The sequence below is a fragment of the Amia ocellicauda genome, chromosome 5 (genome assembly GCF_036373705.1).
Source record: "Amia ocellicauda isolate fAmiCal2 chromosome 5, fAmiCal2.hap1, whole genome shotgun sequence".
Taxonomy (NCBI): Eukaryota; Metazoa; Chordata; class Actinopteri; order Amiiformes; family Amiidae; genus Amia; species Amia ocellicauda.
In genome coordinates, this window is record NC_089854.1 from 12,599,571 (window position 1) to 12,619,516 (window position 19,946).

The 19,946-nt window shown below is 41.9% G+C and overlaps 1 protein-coding gene across 1 annotated transcript; it reads right to left on the minus strand.

Annotated features, from left to right (window-relative positions):
* Positions 1–561: 561 nt before the first annotated feature.
* On the minus strand, positions 562–8,481 carry dlc (deltaC). The gene is made up of 9 exons (XM_066703876.1): positions 8,215–8,481; positions 7,811–8,050; positions 7,602–7,659; positions 6,933–7,196; positions 5,470–5,831; positions 5,142–5,358; positions 2,961–3,639; positions 2,456–2,570; positions 562–2,080 (listed from the first exon to the last, which is right to left on the minus strand). The coding sequence occupies exons 1-9, from the start codon at positions 8,263–8,265 to the stop codon at positions 2,075–2,077; spliced, it is 1,992 nt and encodes a 663-aa protein (XP_066559973.1). The 5' UTR covers positions 8,266–8,481; the 3' UTR covers positions 562–2,074.
* Between the last annotated feature and the right edge of the window lie 11,465 nt (positions 8,482–19,946).

Genomic DNA, 19,946 nt, shown 5'->3' on the forward strand with positions numbered 1-19,946 from the left:
AAGCCAAGGTGATAATTAAAAATATCTGCATTTATATAAATTAGAAGTATTTTAATGCTTTCCTTCCACTCAGGACCAAGTACTTCATTTTACACAGAAAGATATATATATATGAAGTGCGCAAAGCTTCGAGGAAATTGCGCACCGCCTCTCTTTCCGTTCACCCACGTCTTTTCCCGAAGCGTATTAGTAATGCACTGTAAAAAGTAAAATGTAATTTTTAAAATCTACTCCCCGGGTTTGATTCTATACTGGAACCTTTTCATGCTCTTCAAATAACCTTTTATGGTTTGGTTACTGGGGGAAACTATCTCCAGTTGAACCCGAAGGATTTCAGAAGAAACCATTCAATTAAGAGTGCAGGGTGTCTATTTATGCACACTTCATTGATGAATACAAAAATAAGTTAATTTCTCCACATTTCTCGTTTTGGATCTATGTTATTGTCAGTATAATTACACCAAAGGCTATAAGGACATTTTAAACATTTCTGCATTCATGGTGTTCAGATTGTATAGAGAGAAAAAAAACGAAAATGGTCCCAAGTTTTGTTTTTCATTGTTTATTTTGGAAAAAATATATATTTCTGAGTTCTTGACAATAATAGGCACCTTACATAAACATATATACAATTCTCTTTATAAATACATGGTATTTACACAAACATTAAATTATATAGAAAGAATATTAAGCCTGTTTGTACACATTGCATTGTTAAATTAGAAATAATAACTGTAAAAAACAAACAAACAAATATAATTAAATTAAACAAACAAAATTTGGTTTAAAACAGAAGAACAAATTGAAAACTATCAATTTTCAAGTCCTTCATTCTGTAAATTTTTTTTTCTTTTTCTTTTTCAGGATACAGACTTTACTGCATCACAGAGAAACCAAGGAGATGGTGATTAAGGCTGTTCTTTCATTATAAAAAATAGCTTTGTCCATACAATCGTATTGATAGAAATAGCTTTGTTTTTGATGACCAAAAAGTTACAAAGGATACATACATAATATATAGCCTAACAATTCATATTACACAATTAAGTACAAAACAATGTATTCTGGGGATCAATTCCATCAGGATGAAATATTTTGTTTTCAAAAATAGACTCCCAAAGAGATGTTTTTTTTTTATATATATACATGCATGTAAAATTCTCTTTAAAAAAGGTAAAATTTAAAATACAAAAAATAGCATAACATTTTGTTCCAGTGTTAAAATATAGTACCTTTTCTTACTTAAGTTTTCTTACTTTTTCTTAAAAAAACAAATGAAAAAAAAAAAACTAAGCCAAAAAATAGGCACTTAATTTTAACTCTTTGTATGAAGATTTTTTAATTTTTTTTTTTCCTTTTTTAGGTCTAAAATGAATTGGTAGCCCATCGTAAAAATGTTCTGCCTTCCTTTGGAATGTTTCTGTGAAAGCACGAGCCTATTGAAAAACTGCACAAAAACCTGGACACAAAATCAAAATGTGTTTTTTCTGTTTTGCAGCTTTTTCTTATTTATGTAGGTATGATTTTTGTTTTTAAGGCTCCTTTTCGGATTTTCATGGAGAGGAATCCTTTTTCTCTTATATTTTAGGTTTTTTTTTGTTTTCTGTTTGTGTTTCATGGCATTCGCAAGAAAAAGGTCCGGCCTTTTCAAATATTTGATAAAGATCCTTGGTTCTCTGCATCATTTGAGGAATGTTTTCCTTTTTAGGTGTATATTTAAAAAAAACGGAAAAAGAATGGGGAAAAATGTAGTGCAAATAATTTCCGACTCACTTTCGACTTCTCTGCCTCCTTCCCTCTTTTTTCTTTCTTTCTGTCATTCTTTTTGTCCATTCCTTCCCAGGCCGGTGTCAATCCAAGTTTTTTTTTTCCTTTAACGCTTTTCTTTTTATTCTTCTTTCCAAACTTTGTCCGAGTAGTAAGTTTTTCAAAATGAGCAGCGTGAATAAATATTAAATAGATATAGATATAATATATTCTCTTAAATTCTTTCAAAATGTCTGTCATTAATGTAAACATTTACAGGCAATCTGCCAGGAGGGAGGGAGCTGCACCACAGTCCGGAATACTGTTGTTAAACCTGAGAAAAACACAAGATGATTACAATCCATCCTAGAGCAACTCCTGGCGTATAAAGCAAGACATACAAACAAAATTAAATTAAAAACTGGTTTTCACTAAGGTGGAGGTTGTTTTTCCTTAATCTATTAAAATCCCCCCAGTTAAGGTGCAACTGCAGCCAGCAATTTATTCCTTTACTAAGTCTCTCATTGTTTTGCTCAAATTAAGGCCTAGATCTAAATCAATATACAAAGATTAGGGACAGTTTTACATTTAGTCTTTAAACCTCCCCTCCCACCACCATAGTCCAACTATGCACTAAAGTTTAAAATGCGCTTCATGAACACACACAACACTCTTATCAGTTAAGATGGTCAATTATCCCAATATTTACCTCAGTAGCAAAGACGCACTGCTCCATCTGCTCTGGAATGATGTACACTGGGTGATAAAGGCCATCTTTTGGGAAGCTCAGTGGAGGAACAGAGATGATGTGTTCGGATTTTTTTCTGGAAAACAAAACCGAAAACCATGGTTAGATTTCAACTGTAAAATTCACAAGCTTGATCAAATACAAACAAATAACTAAATAAATAAGCTGTATCTGCTGCAATTACATGACACAGGTCTGTTTATTTTCTACAATATGGTCATAAGACATGCGTTATTAGGGCAATGGGTAAACTTAAGGAGGGCAAACGCAAGAGCTTTGAAATCCAAGAGCTCGTTTACCCAGCTGAACCATTTATCTGGAAGGACTGGTTCAAACTCAGCTACAACACACTACCCTCACTACTAAAATATCCAAACACACACACGCTACACTGAGCATGGTTTTACGTCTGTTGAGGTATGCTACGGAGAGAAGAGGTGAAAGGGACAACAGGGAGGCAACTTACAGGTCGAACTTCTTTTTGGTGAGCGGCGCCTCATCCTCAGCCAGGTTGTAGTCCATGAGTTTCTGTTTGTACCCAGCCTTGTCCCCGATGCTGTCACCGTTGAACTCAACGTCCTTGTTGGTGACCTTGTAGTGCCCTCCGGGAATGAGAAAGGCCTCCTTCTCCCGGGGGTAGTGTGAGAGGTTGTTGATGGGCTCCAGGTCATTGCGCACGGCTTTGCCCAACCCCTTCTTGCTCTGCCTCATCTGCCGCAGCACAATGACGGTGGCGCAGACTACCAGCAGAAGGGTAACCAGGCCCAGGGCGAAGGAGATGGCCAGGGCCACAGGGATCGGCTTGATCGGCGGATTTGTAGAGACGGTGGGCGTGAGGCTGAACTCGCAGCGAGAGCCCATGTACCCCGAGGGGCACTGGCACACAGGGCCTGTGAAGTGGGTATAGCAGGTGCCGCCATTCTGGCAGGGGAAGGCACTGCAGGCGTCTGAACGGATGCTGCAATCCTTGCCTGTGTAGCCCAGGGTGCAGGTGCAGGTGTAGTCGTTGGCGCCGTCCACACAGGTCCCCCCGTTGCGGCAGGGGTTGCGGGCACAGTCATCCACATTGATCTCGCAGTTGAGGCCCGTGAAGCCCGGCCGGCAGCGGCACAGTTTGCTGTTGCCCACATCCAAGCAGTAGCCACCTGCAGGAAGGAGGAAAAGGTTAGAAATTCACTCGTGTTACGTTTGTTCGTTAATCAATTAAGAGCATCAAGCCCTGGGTTTCGTCAGGTGCTCTGTACACCTTTACAATAGAGAGGCGTCAACGGGTGCGGTTAACAGATGGAACGCAGGTAAAGATCACCCTGTTTATAAGCACCCTAGCTTTCTCCCTAGTTAAGATGCAGTGGGACCAAACAAATTCTACAATGCACCAGGAAGGAAAGGGGAGAGGGGGCATCGGATGGCAGAGTGATGCAGTGTTGCAAAACCCACACTGCATGGGCCATTTAACAGCCAATGGAGCAGCCGCCACACGTTTTGTCACAACTGATCCTACAAGGTCACTTCTGCCTTCCGGTCCAAAGACTGAAAATCAGCCTAAGGTCACAAGCAAGGCTGTAATTACACAGAGGGGGAAACTGCACAGACAATTCTAGTTATTTAATGACTCCAAGCGTCAACATGAACATAGACAATCTTTCCCATGTATCTTGACAACAGTTTGTGATTTTGCCATTAGATAAATATTTTTATATGATGCAAGGATTTTTTTCTCCCCCTATTATCAGAACAGTCCTTTTTGTTTATTCCCCGATATAAACTTTGGCAGAGATGCACCCTTTTTTTTTTTTTTCTTCAAACGGTTGAGCAATAAAATGCAAAAGCTTGACTTTAAAGGGAGGATTTCAACATCGCTTTATCAAAGGGTAAAAAAACGTAAAACAGTTGCTTTGGTTCATTTTAAAAGACCTTCGGAATGCTTTTCAGCAGGCGATGCACGGATTAATTGGTGCATGTCTCTAATAGGGGTAATAGTTTATTGTAAGTCTTTTAACAGCTAACACATATTAAAAAAAACATTTTAGCCTCTTGCAGATGGCATGACTGTGGCTTTTGGTATGCAGGGACACCTGGTTCCCAAAATCCCAAATGTAACAGCAGCGTGTTTAATATTATAGTTGGTTTCTGTAATCCTCTTTAATAACAAACACTGCTTGAGTAACATGTTAGTAGCTCCACCTTTCACACACGAGTGGAAACATTATTGGAAACGGTCCCAGCGAAGACACGCCATGAAAGGAAGCCTGTTGCATGCGGTTTACAGTAGTAGAGATTGCAGAACTGTTAAGGTCCTCGGTAAAACCTGTTGAACCGGAGTGGAGAAACTCTGACATACAACAGCTTTCTAACTCCCCAAAACAAGCCAAGTTCTGTTACACTCTTCATCTCTGGTGCCTGCGTTTTCTGCACCACTCACCCGCCGATGCTAAAGATAATGGTAGCTGGTGGAAAATGTGTGGAAAAACCACACACACAGCTTGTTGAGTTTGGGTTCTCATTACAGATAAATCAAAATATTTCACTGCTGGAAACACCTTCAATTACTATTTACTGTCTATTATACTTTGACCCTGAACTGGATGACGCTGTTCTTGAAAACGGGTGAATGGATATTATTAGGATTATTATAAAAGATGCTTACCGTTGGCACAGGGACTGTTGCTGCATCGGTCAATTTTCTTCTCGCAGTTGGAGCCCATATACCCAGCTGGGCAGCGACAGGAGTATCCCCCGGTACTCTTCTCCACGCAGGTGCCCCCGTTAAAGCAGGGCCCATCGGCACATGTCATGGCACTGATTTCGCAGTTTTTGCCGTAGAATCCTTGAGGGCAGGTGCAAGAGTAATCATTCTCCAGGTCCTGGTGAAAAGAGACAGAGATACACAGGTTAGCATTGATTTATTTTATTTTTTATGATTATAATTAATTATCATCATCATTATTAAAATTCATTTATTTTTTTCTCCTTACATTGCAGCTGCCTCCATTCTTGCATGGGTTACTGGCACATTCGTTGGTCTCAATCTCACACTTGGTGCCGCTGAAGCCCGGGCGGCAGGTGCAGGTGTAACTCCCCTGACCCGTGTTGGTGCAGGTGGCATCGTTGAGGCAGGGCCGGTGGTTGGTGCAGTAATTGAGGTCCTGGTTGCAGAATAGGCCGCCCCATCCCTCCTGACAGTTGCACTGCCAGGGCTGGCCGCAGGTCCCATGCAAACATCCGGGGTAGCGCACACACTCGTCGCACAGGCGTCCCTGCCACCCCAGGCGGCACTTGCACTCGCCAGGGAACTCACAGTAGCCATGCTTGTCGCTGCAGCCAGACAGGCAGATGGCTGTTTTCAGTGAAGAAAGGAATAAAAAGGGCAGGGGAGGGAAAAAAATAAGTATAATGATTGTTCCTTCTTCAACCCCAAAACACACCACTGCCACCCTTACCCCCCTTCAAAATACATCAAGTAGTTGTTAAGTACTAAACCAAGCAGCTGGTACTCCACAACAAAGGGAACACATGTCGTCTTTCTTTCACGCAAGGCAGCGCGCATTAAGCTAACGCGTGTCTGTGTTAAATCATGGTCCGTGCGCCCATTGTTGCAGGGAACAAAAGAGCGCCACCAACTCTCCGTCTACTCTGGCAGAAGCTTTCCATCCCAAAAAGAAGGGGCAGTGGAGGGGGGGACACTTAAAGGAGAGAAGTTGACCCTTTTACTTTGTCTCTTTTGGGGGCTTTAACAATCCATAACAAGACGGTACTTCTGGAGGGGATGGGGGGTTAAGGGGAATTGTTAGGCAACCACCGAGCCCTCCCCTCTCTCCCTCTCTCTCTCTATAGTAAGCGTGTGGGGACGGATAGTGTCACAAAAGAACACTGCTTTCTTGGGGGGTTCCAATGAGAAATGTGTTAAAATTAATTCCCCCTTTGAAAGCTGCCACTAGCGCCCCGGCAGCTGACAGTTTGCATTGTTTGTTAACTCCCTGGAACTATACAGCAGCGATCTCTTGTCATCCTCAGACAGCTGGCATTTGTTTATGACAAATGCAATAGATTTATGTTGCCCGGAGTTTTGTATTATGATTCAAGGATATTAAAACGTCGTTAGGCGCGTTCTTTATGACCCCTACCAGGAACGACATTGCTCGGAGGCCTTTTAAAAAAACACCATCAACTCAAACGTATACACAACGTAGATGACCAATTAGAACAGCATGAATAACACGATTAGAAATAGGGACACCAGTTTCAGTTAGACACCAAACGTGATTCGCGTCTTCTAGTTCTTGTAGTGACCCAGCATAAGACACAGGTGACAAAAGCAGACTGCTAGCAACTGTTACAGGAGTTTTGTGTTGTAAACTACTAGTGCTAAGCGCTTTATGAATCACACACAACAAGTTAAGAGCTTTTTGTGAACCGGTCCGGTCGGGGCAGAACTCACGTTCAGAGCAGTACTCTCCACTCCAGCCAGACAGACAGGCTCGGTTGCCGGCGTCATCGCAGGTGAAGTGCCCGAAGGTGTCGTTCCTTGGCCGGCAGTAGTCTGAGCAGCTGTCCCCGTAGTAATGCTCATCGCACACGACGTGGTAGGAGTAGCGAATGTCGCTCTGCTGTTCCCCGGAGTTGTGCACGTCCTGCGACCAGTCCTCTCCCACGGCCAGTCTTCTGCGCATCGCCAAACGACTGATCAGGTTCACAGGGTTATCTGAAAGGCCAATATGCATAGATTTAGGGATACAATACCACAAAAGACGGATCTAAACAAACTGCAATAAAACGGGTCAATGTAGGGGGATCCGAGCTTAGCGTTAATGTGGAACTTTTATGATAGTATGAAGTTCACTGGTTGATATAAAAACACATTTTAAAAGTGTTTCTTAATAAACATCTTTGATCAAAATCAAGCACATTCAAAGACTGTACCGTTTTCTCTTCCAGCTCTCAGGGCTATCAGGTCATGTATTTATATGGGGCCACTATCTCAATTACTCATGAATAGGGTTTTCCGCCGTCTCCACGCGAAAACAATTGGCACTGCCGGATGCACCAAAAGAACCCACCACCACACGCCGCCCCCGAGCGGCAGGATCGAGGAACTACAACTACCTACCTGTGGATTGTTCGGAGGATTCTGCGTTCCAGGCTTCGATAATGAGTGAAAACGTTCCCTGCAGAAAATGAAATCGTCTTTTTAAAAACACGAACTCAAGCTTCAGAATGCACAATTTTAATGGAAATAATTGATCACTAACAACAACAGTAGTAGTAGTAGTAATAATAATAATAATAATAATAATAATAATAACAATAAATACTTACCGGCCACTTAAAATGGAAAGGTACGCGAATGGGAGCGCTTCTGGAGATGGCTCCTTGATCAGAGCGAAATATATCCGTGACTCCGGTGCCATAGGTGCACGGTGGTTCGGGAGAGATGATGTCCTGGGAATGTTTGAGACAGACTCGGAAAAAGATCTGGCAGTCTCTTGATTTGCGACAAATGCTGCGGGCAGTGCTGAAGGAGTGCACCTTCAACTCAAACATACCGGAAGACTGTACCTATGATCGAAAACGGAGAGAGAGAGAGAAAGAGAAAAGGAAAGGTCAGTTCAGTGTGCGAATCATCACAACACAGCAAGAACGTGCACTTTGTTTTTCTTTCATGTCCAATACAGACATTTCATGAATTGATTAATTAATAAAACGGTTGGTTGGCAACTTACCAAATGCGTTGATATCAAGGCCAAAAAACAAACTAACAGAGGTAAAGCCATGTTGCGTCTTCTTGGTCCGCTATCAAGAGCAGACAGATAATTGATATCCAGTAAGTGTCCAGGTATGTTCGTGTATCCCCAATACCAAAGGAAGAAAAGGAAAAGGAAAAAAGGAAGGGAAAAAAACTTCCCAAAAAGCAAATCCCTAAATTCAAATATGTTACGGGACACTTATCTCCCTACGCTCCCTTGCTGCAGGTTGTTGGACGTTTGGTGTTTTTTAATACGAGGGTGATCGCTGCTGCCTATTTATGTCGGAGCCCCCGCCTACTGCCACACCGAGGAGGAGGAGGAGGAGGAGGAGGGAGGGAGGGAGGGAGGTAGGGGAGAGGGGGGGTGAGTCGGGGCAGATTGAAGTTCGCAGATTGAAGATTGGGACTCGGGTTGAGGACCCCCATCTATTAAATGCATTGATTTAATTTCAACGCTGTAATGGAATATGTCGATGTGGATGATTGAAGAAGGCACACGCACACACGCACACACACACACACACACACGCACACACACACACACACACACACACACACACACACGCACACACACACACACGCACACACACACAGATGGAAGGCGTAATACTTCATAGCTTTTACTAAGTTACCTCACACCACTGGACTGAAGCACACAGAATCAAACCGCAGTTTTACACACATTTAAATAATACAATAATACATATGCGTGCGTTTAGTCTATATTCATAAATTTACTTTTAATGTAATATTTACAACGTTAATGTATTTAATCCACTGACATGCTCTAAACACAGATATATAGTAATGCAAAAAAGTGTTATATAAAGAAAATTGAATTGCATTGTACATGTACCTTAAAGTGATTGAGTCACACACACATACATATATCCATGCATGCAGACATACACAGGCTACATTGATGCATGCATGTATGTAACAGTATGTAACAGTAATAACAGTGGTGGAATGACTTTAATGCACATGCAATTTATTAATTCAACGAATGACTGGGTTGTCCTGCATGCTTGCTTGTTTATTCGGGGTTCACCAGCCCCCCTCTCTCTCTCCTTCCCTCCTCCCTGTCTTTCTTTCTTTTTTCTTTCTGTAATCTTTAATGTGTCGCGTGCCGCACTCTATTCTTCGGGGAAGTTTTCATTCTTGTTCTGCGGTCAGTGGGAGGGCCGAGAGAGAGTGTGTGTGTGTGTGTGTGTGTAGGGGGGCTGAGTGCAGGGTTATCCTATTCCACACTCCTCTGTCCCCCCCCCACTTCGGAACAACCCCCCTTTGTTCAGTTCAGAAAAATTGTAATTGTTCTGACGCGTGCGAGTCGTTAAAGCGCGCAGAGCTCGGACGGGCCCTCGTCACGGTGCCACGGGGGGATCCGGGGGGGGGAGGGAACACTCTTTTGTTATAGTGGTTTTGGCTGCAGGTTTGGGGGAGAGGGGGGGCGTTGGGGGGCTGTAGATTTTCCGATAATTGCTTTTGTGGAAGCTTCATGCTTACAGCTGTATGATAATCAAGAGCACCTGCTTAACTGCGTGACCCCCCCAGACCCCCACCCCTCCAAAACACACCACTATCACACACACACACACACGACCCACATCGACCGACCGGTGTTCTGACAAACTGAGCTTCCCTATCAGGATGGGCTGCCCGGTAGTCTGAAACAAATGGGCTGCCCCGACTGAAAACATTAGGCAGCTCATCCTGTCAGACAGAAAGGACGTGTCAGAATGGGCTGCAGCTGTTTTTCACCATTATTACTGTATTTTAAACCTTAAAAACCGATGCAGCTCATCCTGTCGGACAGAAGGGGCTTATCAGAATGGGCTACCCTGTGTTTTTCAACAATATTACTGTATTAGAAGCCTTCAAACCCTATTAGCTCATCCTGTCATCTATGCGTAAATAGCACTAAATAGTAAATGGTCACTATGAAGTAAGACGGGCAAAATTATGTACATAATTATTACCAACAGATTTATGGGCGTGCTCACTGCGCACGCGTAATTTCGCTAGGTAGATCATTCTGACAAGTAGCTCAGTTTGTCAGAGCAAGTGTTGAACAGTATTGTGACCCTATTTAGATTTTAAAATGACGGAAAGTTCATTACGTGAGGTTTTGGATGATCTTTGCATTATTTTTGTGCGCACGTCCATCTAGTGTCTTTGATGTTAGGTAAGGTGTTTAAGTGTAAGCAGAGGGTGTCGTTTATTGAGCTCCCCTCCCTCTCTCTGTAACAGTTTGCAAAACCATTTCCTCGTAGTTACACTCATACCAAGCTCCTCGGATTGCATCCCTGTAGTAGCTAAATTACAATTAAGGTTAAACGCGTGGATTGTCTAACACTTGCTCTAGCCTAAACATGAAAAATCCACATCCAAGCAGAATCGCCAATCGTTTTCCTTCCCTCCTCTGGCCATGCACACACGCTTCTTTTGTACTCGAAGAAACGGCAGACGGGCAATCCAGTGAAATCTCTGCCATTGTTTTGAGGGAGGCAAGAGGTTGTGGGCTCCATTATGATGCTCAATAGAGGTGCGCCTGGCCTCGGGGTGGCCAAGCCCAGTGTGTATGCCATATGCTTTTCTCTAATAATACGAGCAGCAGCGCAGAGACCGCCATTCTTGCAGTGCGTCCCCGCCACCCCCACCCCGGTGCATCGCTGGCCGCTCGCTGGAGAGGACACATTCTTCTGAGAGCGAAGCCAGAGAATCTACTCCGGGAGATGAAAAACTATATCCTGTGGTGTTATTCCACCTTATAAAAAGTAAATCAACGGTCGAAACAGATAGATGCAGCTCATTCAATTTAAAGGCAAAACAAAATGAATGTGCAGTTTCCCCACTTTATCTTGGATTGGTTTGAGTTGAGTTTACCTGTGCGTACACCTGTTGGGTATATTGGTCCCCCCAAATTATGTATAAAGGCATGCTATGTATGTTGCCTACTTTTCTTGTATGTATTTATTTATTTAAGCGCGAAATTGTGTGTTTGGGCCATCCAGTTTAAAATTACTTAACAGAAAAGTTATGTGCACTTAATTTTGTGTCCAAATACCCTTGGAATTGAAGTAGTTTGATTTTCCCTTAGAAAGCTGCCTGTGCCAAATTATAACACACATAATTATGACATATATCAACCACACCGGTATTTAACCTAAACAAAAAAATATTTCTTGGATGACAGTGCCGAATTCGGAAACTGAGAATTGAGAAATCGAAATAAAACACAGCGGTATTGATCTCCCTGCCAGCTGGCAAGGGAAGCCATACGTCCCCAGACTTAAAAAAGAAACCAACTTTTCTTAGATTTTTTTGGAGGGGGGTGTGTATTGTTTCTGGTTAATTTGTCCAGAAGGGTGGCGTGTGTCAGTAGTTAAAAAAAAAAAGAACACATCGATTTCTGTTTAACATCCCCCCCCCCCCACCCCCTGTCTCCGAAAGGGCAGCTTGGAAGAGTGTGTGTGTGTGTGTGTGTGAGAGAGAGAGAGAGAGAGAGAGAGAGAGAATAGGTCTGTGGAGACTTCAAGGGGAGAGAGAGAGTGTGTGTGAATGATTGTGTTGGGGTGTGGACAAAGCCTCGATTTGCAAACTGTTGCTCATCCCTGGCGATCACCATTGTCATTCTAATTACGGCAACACGTGCCTCCGCTGGCAGCGCGGCGTCTCGGGCACGCTCCGTCTGCACCGCAGCGCAAGACACACAGAAAGAAAGAAAGAAAGAAAAAGAACTAGGAAAAAAAAGTCGGGGTCTGGGTGGGATGTTAAAACTGTCCATTGTCATCCTTTTTCTGTACACAATTCTCCACACTGCGTAAGCCCCATGCCACGACAAAGAGCAGCCGCATTAAAAATAAATTAACTTCTGGGCGCCTGTTTGCGGATTGTTGTAGCGTTGTGTTATTTTGGGTGCTGATCCTGTCAAATCCTCAAGTGCGTATGTATACTTTAATACAAACCCCCAGCATGAAGAAATATGTTAGCCTGATGTTTAGCACCCAGCATTTTCTAATTCGTTGCAATGGTTCTCTATTGTAACGCCAGTCGGCAAGTTTATGTGGGCTAGCAATGTAGGCTAGTAGCACTACCGACTTTTTTGTTATTGTAAAGTTGATCTTTATTTATGTATTTATTTTCATTTGAATTTTGTCTTAAACTGATATATTTCAGTAAAATACGTCAAAGAAGACGACTGTATGTTACATTAAAGTTATATATACTATTCGATTTGTTTCTGAACTCTGGGAAGTATTAATAGACATAAATACTTATATAGCCTATTCTACACCACAACTATACCACTATAGTGCAGTCATAAGGCCAGAAGAAAAAAACACTCGCTAATAGCAAACTACAAACCTGTACTTGGCAGTGTTTATATTTATTGGTAAATAAAAGAAGCATCTGAAATAATGACTGCTCTAAGTACAGGTTTGCAATTTTCTATTAAGAGGCTCTTTCAATCTGTCCCATAATATGCACCAAAGCAAGCAAGTACCTTACAATGATTTTAGTTATTCTGACAAAAGCATAATTATAAAAATAAAATATGTGATTATGAATAGCCAATTATAAATAGTATTATTCGGTTTGTATAGACTGAAGATAGATGCATGGCGTGAATTACACTTTGCCCGTTTGTGTTATGCACCGCTGCGGATAATCAATGCGCTGTTTTGATTTGCTGGTGGCTGAGGTGCGCTGGGGGACTCCGAGCAGGACACGCTACCCATCAGCTTTATGTTAATACAGGCGTAGCCCAAATGTACAGGTGTCAACCGTGCAGCGCGGTTTGCAAAGAGGAGGAATGCGCGATACTGAGAGGGAGCAGCAGCAGCAGCACACACTTAAACAAACCGACTGCCATCTGCCACCGCTGCGGCGTGGCGCAGAGACATTTGCCCGGAGAATGTGTGAATGCGAGCACGGTTTGCGCGCGTGTGTATGACTATATTTAATTACCCAGCATATGCGCAGCGCTGCCCACGAAAATGAGCAGTCTGGGGCGAAGCAGCAGCGCCGAGATAAGAATAAGCGACACAGAAGTCCGAGCACAAATCGGAGCACAGACACCAACACAAGCACTGTAGTGTCTGGTATAGCCTGACGCAGACACCCAGGCAGATGGTCCAGGATTTTGGACGGTTCCAATTGTCTCATTTTGAAATGGCAGGACTCTAGTTATACACAGTTGTATACATAAATACATACATACATACATACATACATACAAATACCAATATATATATATATATATATATATGCATTTAAACAAACGTTCACCGGAAGACTTTCCTAAATACAGTTTTGGAACACTTTATTAATTCTTTTTTTTAAATCAACAGCTATGATCTATAAGGACAGTAGGATTTTTTTTAAAGGAGATTATTATCAAAGATAATGTATGCCTTAGTGTAACAGACACGAAATACCGAATTGTTCTGCACTTGTCAAGACCACCCCCCCCCCCCCCCAATGGCACACCCGTGTCCCGCCGCTGCAGAGGTGACACGCGTGTCGGAGGGAGGTGAGAACCAAGGGGGAGGAGCAGGCGAGGGGCACCGGGGCGGAAAGACACGCTGCGGAGAGCCTGCTGAGGTGTCGCCCTGTGCCAGAAGGAGTTCTGAGGCTGGAGCCAGAGGTGTAAGAATTGCCACCTTGAGCTCTAGATCAGCTTCTTTCCCACGCTTTCGCATGTGGGTGCAGTTTTTCCACCTTTCCACCAAAAAAAGGAAATGTGTCACCTTCTTATTTTCGTGCAGTTTGTTCACACCTTTCCAAAATGCTCTTTGGGGCATCCACCGTCAACTGAAACACCATACCATGCTTCTATTTTTTTTTCTCTGATTATGAACAGAATGAAATACAATTCAGATTAGTTTGGGATTTATTATATTGATTTACAACCACAGTTTAATAATATGTATGCATTTATTAATGATACCTACTTTATATTACAGCATAAACACTTTCAAATTGGCTATCAGTGACTCACATAGCTCCAATTCTAGACAGATTAAATATAATTTAGCTCAGATGGGCCAATAAAACAACCGGAATTTGCAGCAAAGTCACCGACTTTGATGTAGAAATAGTGCTGATGTCTAACATTCCATTGGGTAATTATATTCGGTTATATACAAAATATATCTATTGGTCACATTATATTATAATTGTCACCATTCTTAATTAATTGTTGTATGTATACCACATAGGAATAACATTCATTACCTTATGCACTTCATCCGAGTTATGTTGCATGTGTAAGGGTTAGGGTCACAGTCTGGGATAGGGCTACTGGGTTTGTGGTTAGGGCTTATATGATCAACCTCAGAACTCAATGGCAAAACATGCATATGTTATTAATGTGGGATTCAAACGAATTAATTAAGAGTGCCCGTTATTATAAAGTGTTACCGAAATATTGGCTCATATTTGATTGTGAAAGGTGAAGAGGTCTGGGGGGGGGTTAAGCTTAGGGTTGTAAAAAGTATTGACACCTCTCAATTTGCAGGCCTTTTGCAACAGACCCTGGTTATTTTGTAGATGCATGTTTTTCACCCAGAACCTTTCCATGCCTAACACTCTGCAACTTGTTGCTGCACCACATGTTCAATACATTTACTTTAGCAAGGTCACCGTAGTTTAACCAAACAACTGTTATGGAGTGGATCCAGTTATCTAGACATTGTCATACATAAAAATAGCGTTTAAAACGCTGGGTAGGTGTATTTATTGGCACTCCTAAAACCTTTATGCAATTATTTAGACCATCCGTTCAAATCAAATCTTTATTGGGAATGGAATGTGAATTCAATGTATAGCACATGGAATGGGATTTTGAACTTGAACTTAGCCTACTATAGTTAAATATTTATTCTGTAGATGTCCCCACGCCATTATATAAAGAATGTTCAGAAACAAAGATATAAATGTAAAACTATAAACGTGTATAGTTATCAAATTCACTTGGTTGGATCAAAACATCTATCTATCACATATACAGTATACAGAATAAAACATAACTGTTTGTTTCGTTATATTAATATACATGTTTCTGCCAAACATCTACAAATAAGCCTAGCAATCACATACATGCACACAAGCATACATAAACAAAATAATTAAAACCAAATTAGTTTAATTGCAAACAACTCTCCTGTTTCAAGAACCGGAGCTGCAAGGATAACAGGATCACAAAGCTCTTTTATTTGTTTGTTCTTTCAAAATGTTTGATTTAACCTTTATGTTGTCCCTTCCGCACTGTGGCCCAAACAACTCCACTGGCAAGAGGAAACTACTGCTGGTTTGCGATTGCCAGTTTTCATTCCCGGTTGTGCACGTAGCATAAACTTACTACATATACACTGTCAAAACAATAATATCCTACAAGGGGCATTTCTTATACACAAACAACATCCTTTCTTTAGCGCCCGGGTCTATAACAACCACTGGCCTGATGTGTTGTCGGACTGCAGAACAGTACTGCGACACAAGTCTTTTTAACCCCACCGTTTCCGTATATTATTGCACGGTGTAACAGGCGGGCCACTTTCTCCAAGCGTTAGAATCCGCGCCAGACATGACCTCCCGAGGTTTAACTTCTCTAATAGAAATCAAAATAAAGTAGCACAGGACTCGGGGCAGAGGAAGCACCGCCTTGGCTCACTAAAACAATCTGGGGGCATTTTCCTCTTGCAAAGACAACAAAAGAACAATCGCAGCTTGTGCTTTTTTGGCGTATTCTTGAGCACGATTATGTAGCCGAACACAGTTATTTCCTTCAAAATAAGACGAGAAACAACAGATGTTGCTTTTATGAAATCAAGTTATGTTGTTTTATTATTGGGTTGTTTGTTCTGCATAGGCAAAGAATAGCTCACTAATAACACTGCTGTCAAGAAATTGTGTAGCAATTGTTTTCCAAATGTCTCATAATGATAATAATAGTAGCCTATTATTGTTATTATTACATATTTGCAGTTGTAGCAGAATATTAAAACGTTAAACGCAACATGCAAATATTTAGGTGCTTGCAAAGTATATATTTTTAGTTTTTGTTGTTAAATATGATAATGTATTATTATTATTATTATTATTATTATTATTATTATTATTATTATTATCATTATCATTATTAATAGTACATTTCAAAATCCGACATTTGCATTAGCCAAATTGTTCAGAACTATCCATCCAACATTTGTAAATATTTAGAAACTGTAATTAGCCTATTTGAAAGTGCTTTCTGCGCATCTAATGAGAGTGTCAGCAATCAGGAGTTTTGCAGAAGCGGTGAAGGGAATCGCGGCTGAAGATGGCTTTCAAGAGATAAATCTAATCGATTGCACATTTTTGTGACTCAAAACCACAACCAAACAAACCAGCGGACACGCGTGACAGCTCTGCGCGCGCGAGCACCGGCCGGTTGGCGCGAGGTCGGCGCGCGCCCCGCGGAGGAATTTCTCGCGCAGGGCCGCGCGGGCGGGCAGCTGCGCACAGCACGCCGGGTAAACGCGCCGCGGCCGGAGAGGCGTGGCGGGACACGACGGCCCACTCCCACGGACGGGCAGAACCCATCTCTCCTGCAGATTGTGGGTAAGATACACATGGCTGCAAAGCGGGCGCCAAAAGCGCCAAAAGCGCCGGCCGTGGAGAGGCGTGGAAATCTTGTCCTGGAGAGTCCGGATTGTTTTAATGGCAGGGTTGTGTCAGTGTTTTGTGCAAGGAAATTATTATTCTCATTATGATGACTAGGGTCGATACAAATATTGTCCACGTCCTGGCTAAATAATGGCATTTACAGATGATATTGGTAGGCTAGTTAAAATACAATTGGTACTTTGTTGGCACCGGGACTGAATATTGTAACAAAATGACACTGCAAATCAGAATCATTAGGCGCCATTTTGTGAACCTGTAACAGGTGTCAAGTGAAGGAGTGGCGCTCGACTTCCCTCTCCAGGCGCCGGGTCCCTCCATCAAGCCAGCAGACAACAGAAAGGCCACCGGCAAACAAAACAGGACAAGCGAGTCACACAGCTAGGTATATAAATACCCCCTACATTCACACACAATGCACCAATATCTGACGACTATTTACCGTTTCTCTCTGCCCTTATTGTCTTACAGAGAGGTCCATTAAACGTATCGCTTGATTGTACAAAGCCCATTGCCTCTTTGGTTTTGTGTTGATTCGAGCACGTTTAATTTAAACCGAAGCACTCAAATTGCAGTAGTTGTGAACAAAGAGGTCGGCATCAGTGCGTTTAGAAACGAAAACAAGAAGCGCTTATTTACGCAGAGTTGTGGGGGTGGAGTTGAACCTGACCGGACCGGCTGCCATTGCAACCGAACCAACACACGACTTCTCGCACTTGTTACATTGATTAAGGGTATCAGGGCCAAACTATACAGATTAATTAAACATTAAATACATATTAATACTCGACAATAATTAGCTATTGCCATTGTAGACTCTAACGACGTGCTGTACATACATGAAACACACACACACATTATTTTGAGGGCTGGGCATTCAAAATGTAACATGCATGTGTGTCTAAAAGATACAGCATGTCAGGAGCACAACCACATTGGAATGCATGGACATATACACTGTTAGCAGTATCCCTATTAATAATAAGATATTGTGAGCCGTGCTCTTATTTTATTTAGTTAGTTGTACATCGAAAGAAAATGGTGAAAATTATTTATACACATTTAACTGTGGATTTGTTCTTCAATCAAGCGATTATCAGGGCGGGCTTCATTGGGTGCACAGGAGGGAAGCGAGATTAAAGAGAATCCTCTAATTGCAATTTAGGGAAGCAAACATAATATTTGCGTTGCGGGTCGGTTATCTTAAAAAAAACAACTTCTTTAATTATTCACCCCTCCTTCGCACTCTCCACACACCCAACACAGAGATCTAAGACAAAGGAAATTAGAGCGCGTTTGTTCTTTCAGAAACAGAATCATCGGAGCTCCAGTGCAAGTGATTGCCTTGAACACGGAAAGCTTCTCAAATATTGGTTTCGGAGAGGCTAAAACACATGATCAGTCAATCCGTCTCTCATCCAAGGTTGACTGGCTATGGCCCACGCTGCGCCATGCAGGTGGAGGAAGTCATTAAGAGTATTTACAGTTCTGTTAATAAGCTATTAGGCGATCAGCAAGCATCAATCCGTGGCATTAGAGGATAACGCGCTTCCCAAAGAGGAGTCACACCGCTTTATCGGACTGCTTAAATTCTGGTACGAATCTGTTCACAAAAGATGTTGTCCCTGACTTGCGCTTTTCTGTGCACAAAACAGGAAATTATTTTAAATTAAAATAAACACGTATTTATTATTTTGTTAGTTCAATAACATTAAATAGACACCAATTACAGAAAAGTGAGACAAAAATAAAACACTTGCACTTGACGGTGGTTCTTAATTGATTATTAAAAGGTAGAACACAAATAATAAAAACAAGCAACACCTCTTAACATTCATTATAGCAATTACATTCTTCTTCTTACTATTACTAGTAGTCCTTTTGTATTGAATTGAATAACTATATTAGCAATGAAAGCCAGTTGTTATAAATCCCTGACAAAAGGTTAGTGACTTGGTGCCAATTGAATAGCAAACAACGGATTTAAGTGCTAATGGCAAAGACAAACCGATGTCTTAAATACCAAAGCGGCCAGTCTGTCTGGGATTAAAAACAAAAAGCCTGATCTCTTAACAGATAACAAGACTGAAGAATTTAACTACTTGAATACTGTGGTTGATTTATTTATGCACAAGGAAGATAAAACAGACACAAAATAATTCCCAGTGGAACTTCACGAATTTTATACAGTATGAACCACAATTTTCCATTTGTATTGTGCTTTCCCTGCGAAAAGTTACATTGCAGCTCCCACTGAGAACAGCTGAAAATGAGCAAAGCGTATCTTGAATCGGCTGAAAGACTGGCTTGTGCTGCATATTACCCATACAGGTGAGAGAAGCAGCTCCAGTACAGCACAGAAGATTCCAGTGTGGTTTGGTTGAGGTCTCCTAAAGGTCACTGTAGAAAGGCCAAATCTCTTCTACCTCAATTGTGGCTTCAAAAACACATGCACACAAAAGCACATAACCGATAAGTTCACCTAAGGAATAAACCAAATCTCAACTTTGAACAGCACACAAACCACAGGCCAACAAATAAAAGTGGACAAAGCAGCTACTGGGGTAACTCCTATAATTCATGAGGAATCTGTGGCCATTATTGTAATGTATGAACGTCACAGGAAAAACACCTGAATATTTCACGTAGCTTTTCCTCCGAGTTCTGATATTGATCACATGAATAAGGCTTAAATCCAACCCTAGTCTGTAACCCTAAACCCAAATACTGACCATAAAGGGCTTATACATAACCTTAACACTTCATCTGTGGCCATTTTTTGGATCCCTGAAGATACTGGTTGACAACAAATACAATTTTTTTTGTGGTTCAATTCAAAACACTTTCCTCTCTCTGTCCACAACTGTTGCCCACAAGGCCAACATGACAAAAGGAATCAGGTTGGATGTTATTGCCAGGGAAAGAGAAGGTACTGCCAAGCATTGTGGGAAGCCAAGCCACAGTGTGAGGTAATGAGCAGAACAGGAAGCAGGGGGAGCTCCAAATGCCGCCACAGACAGGAAGTGATGAGGTAACGCT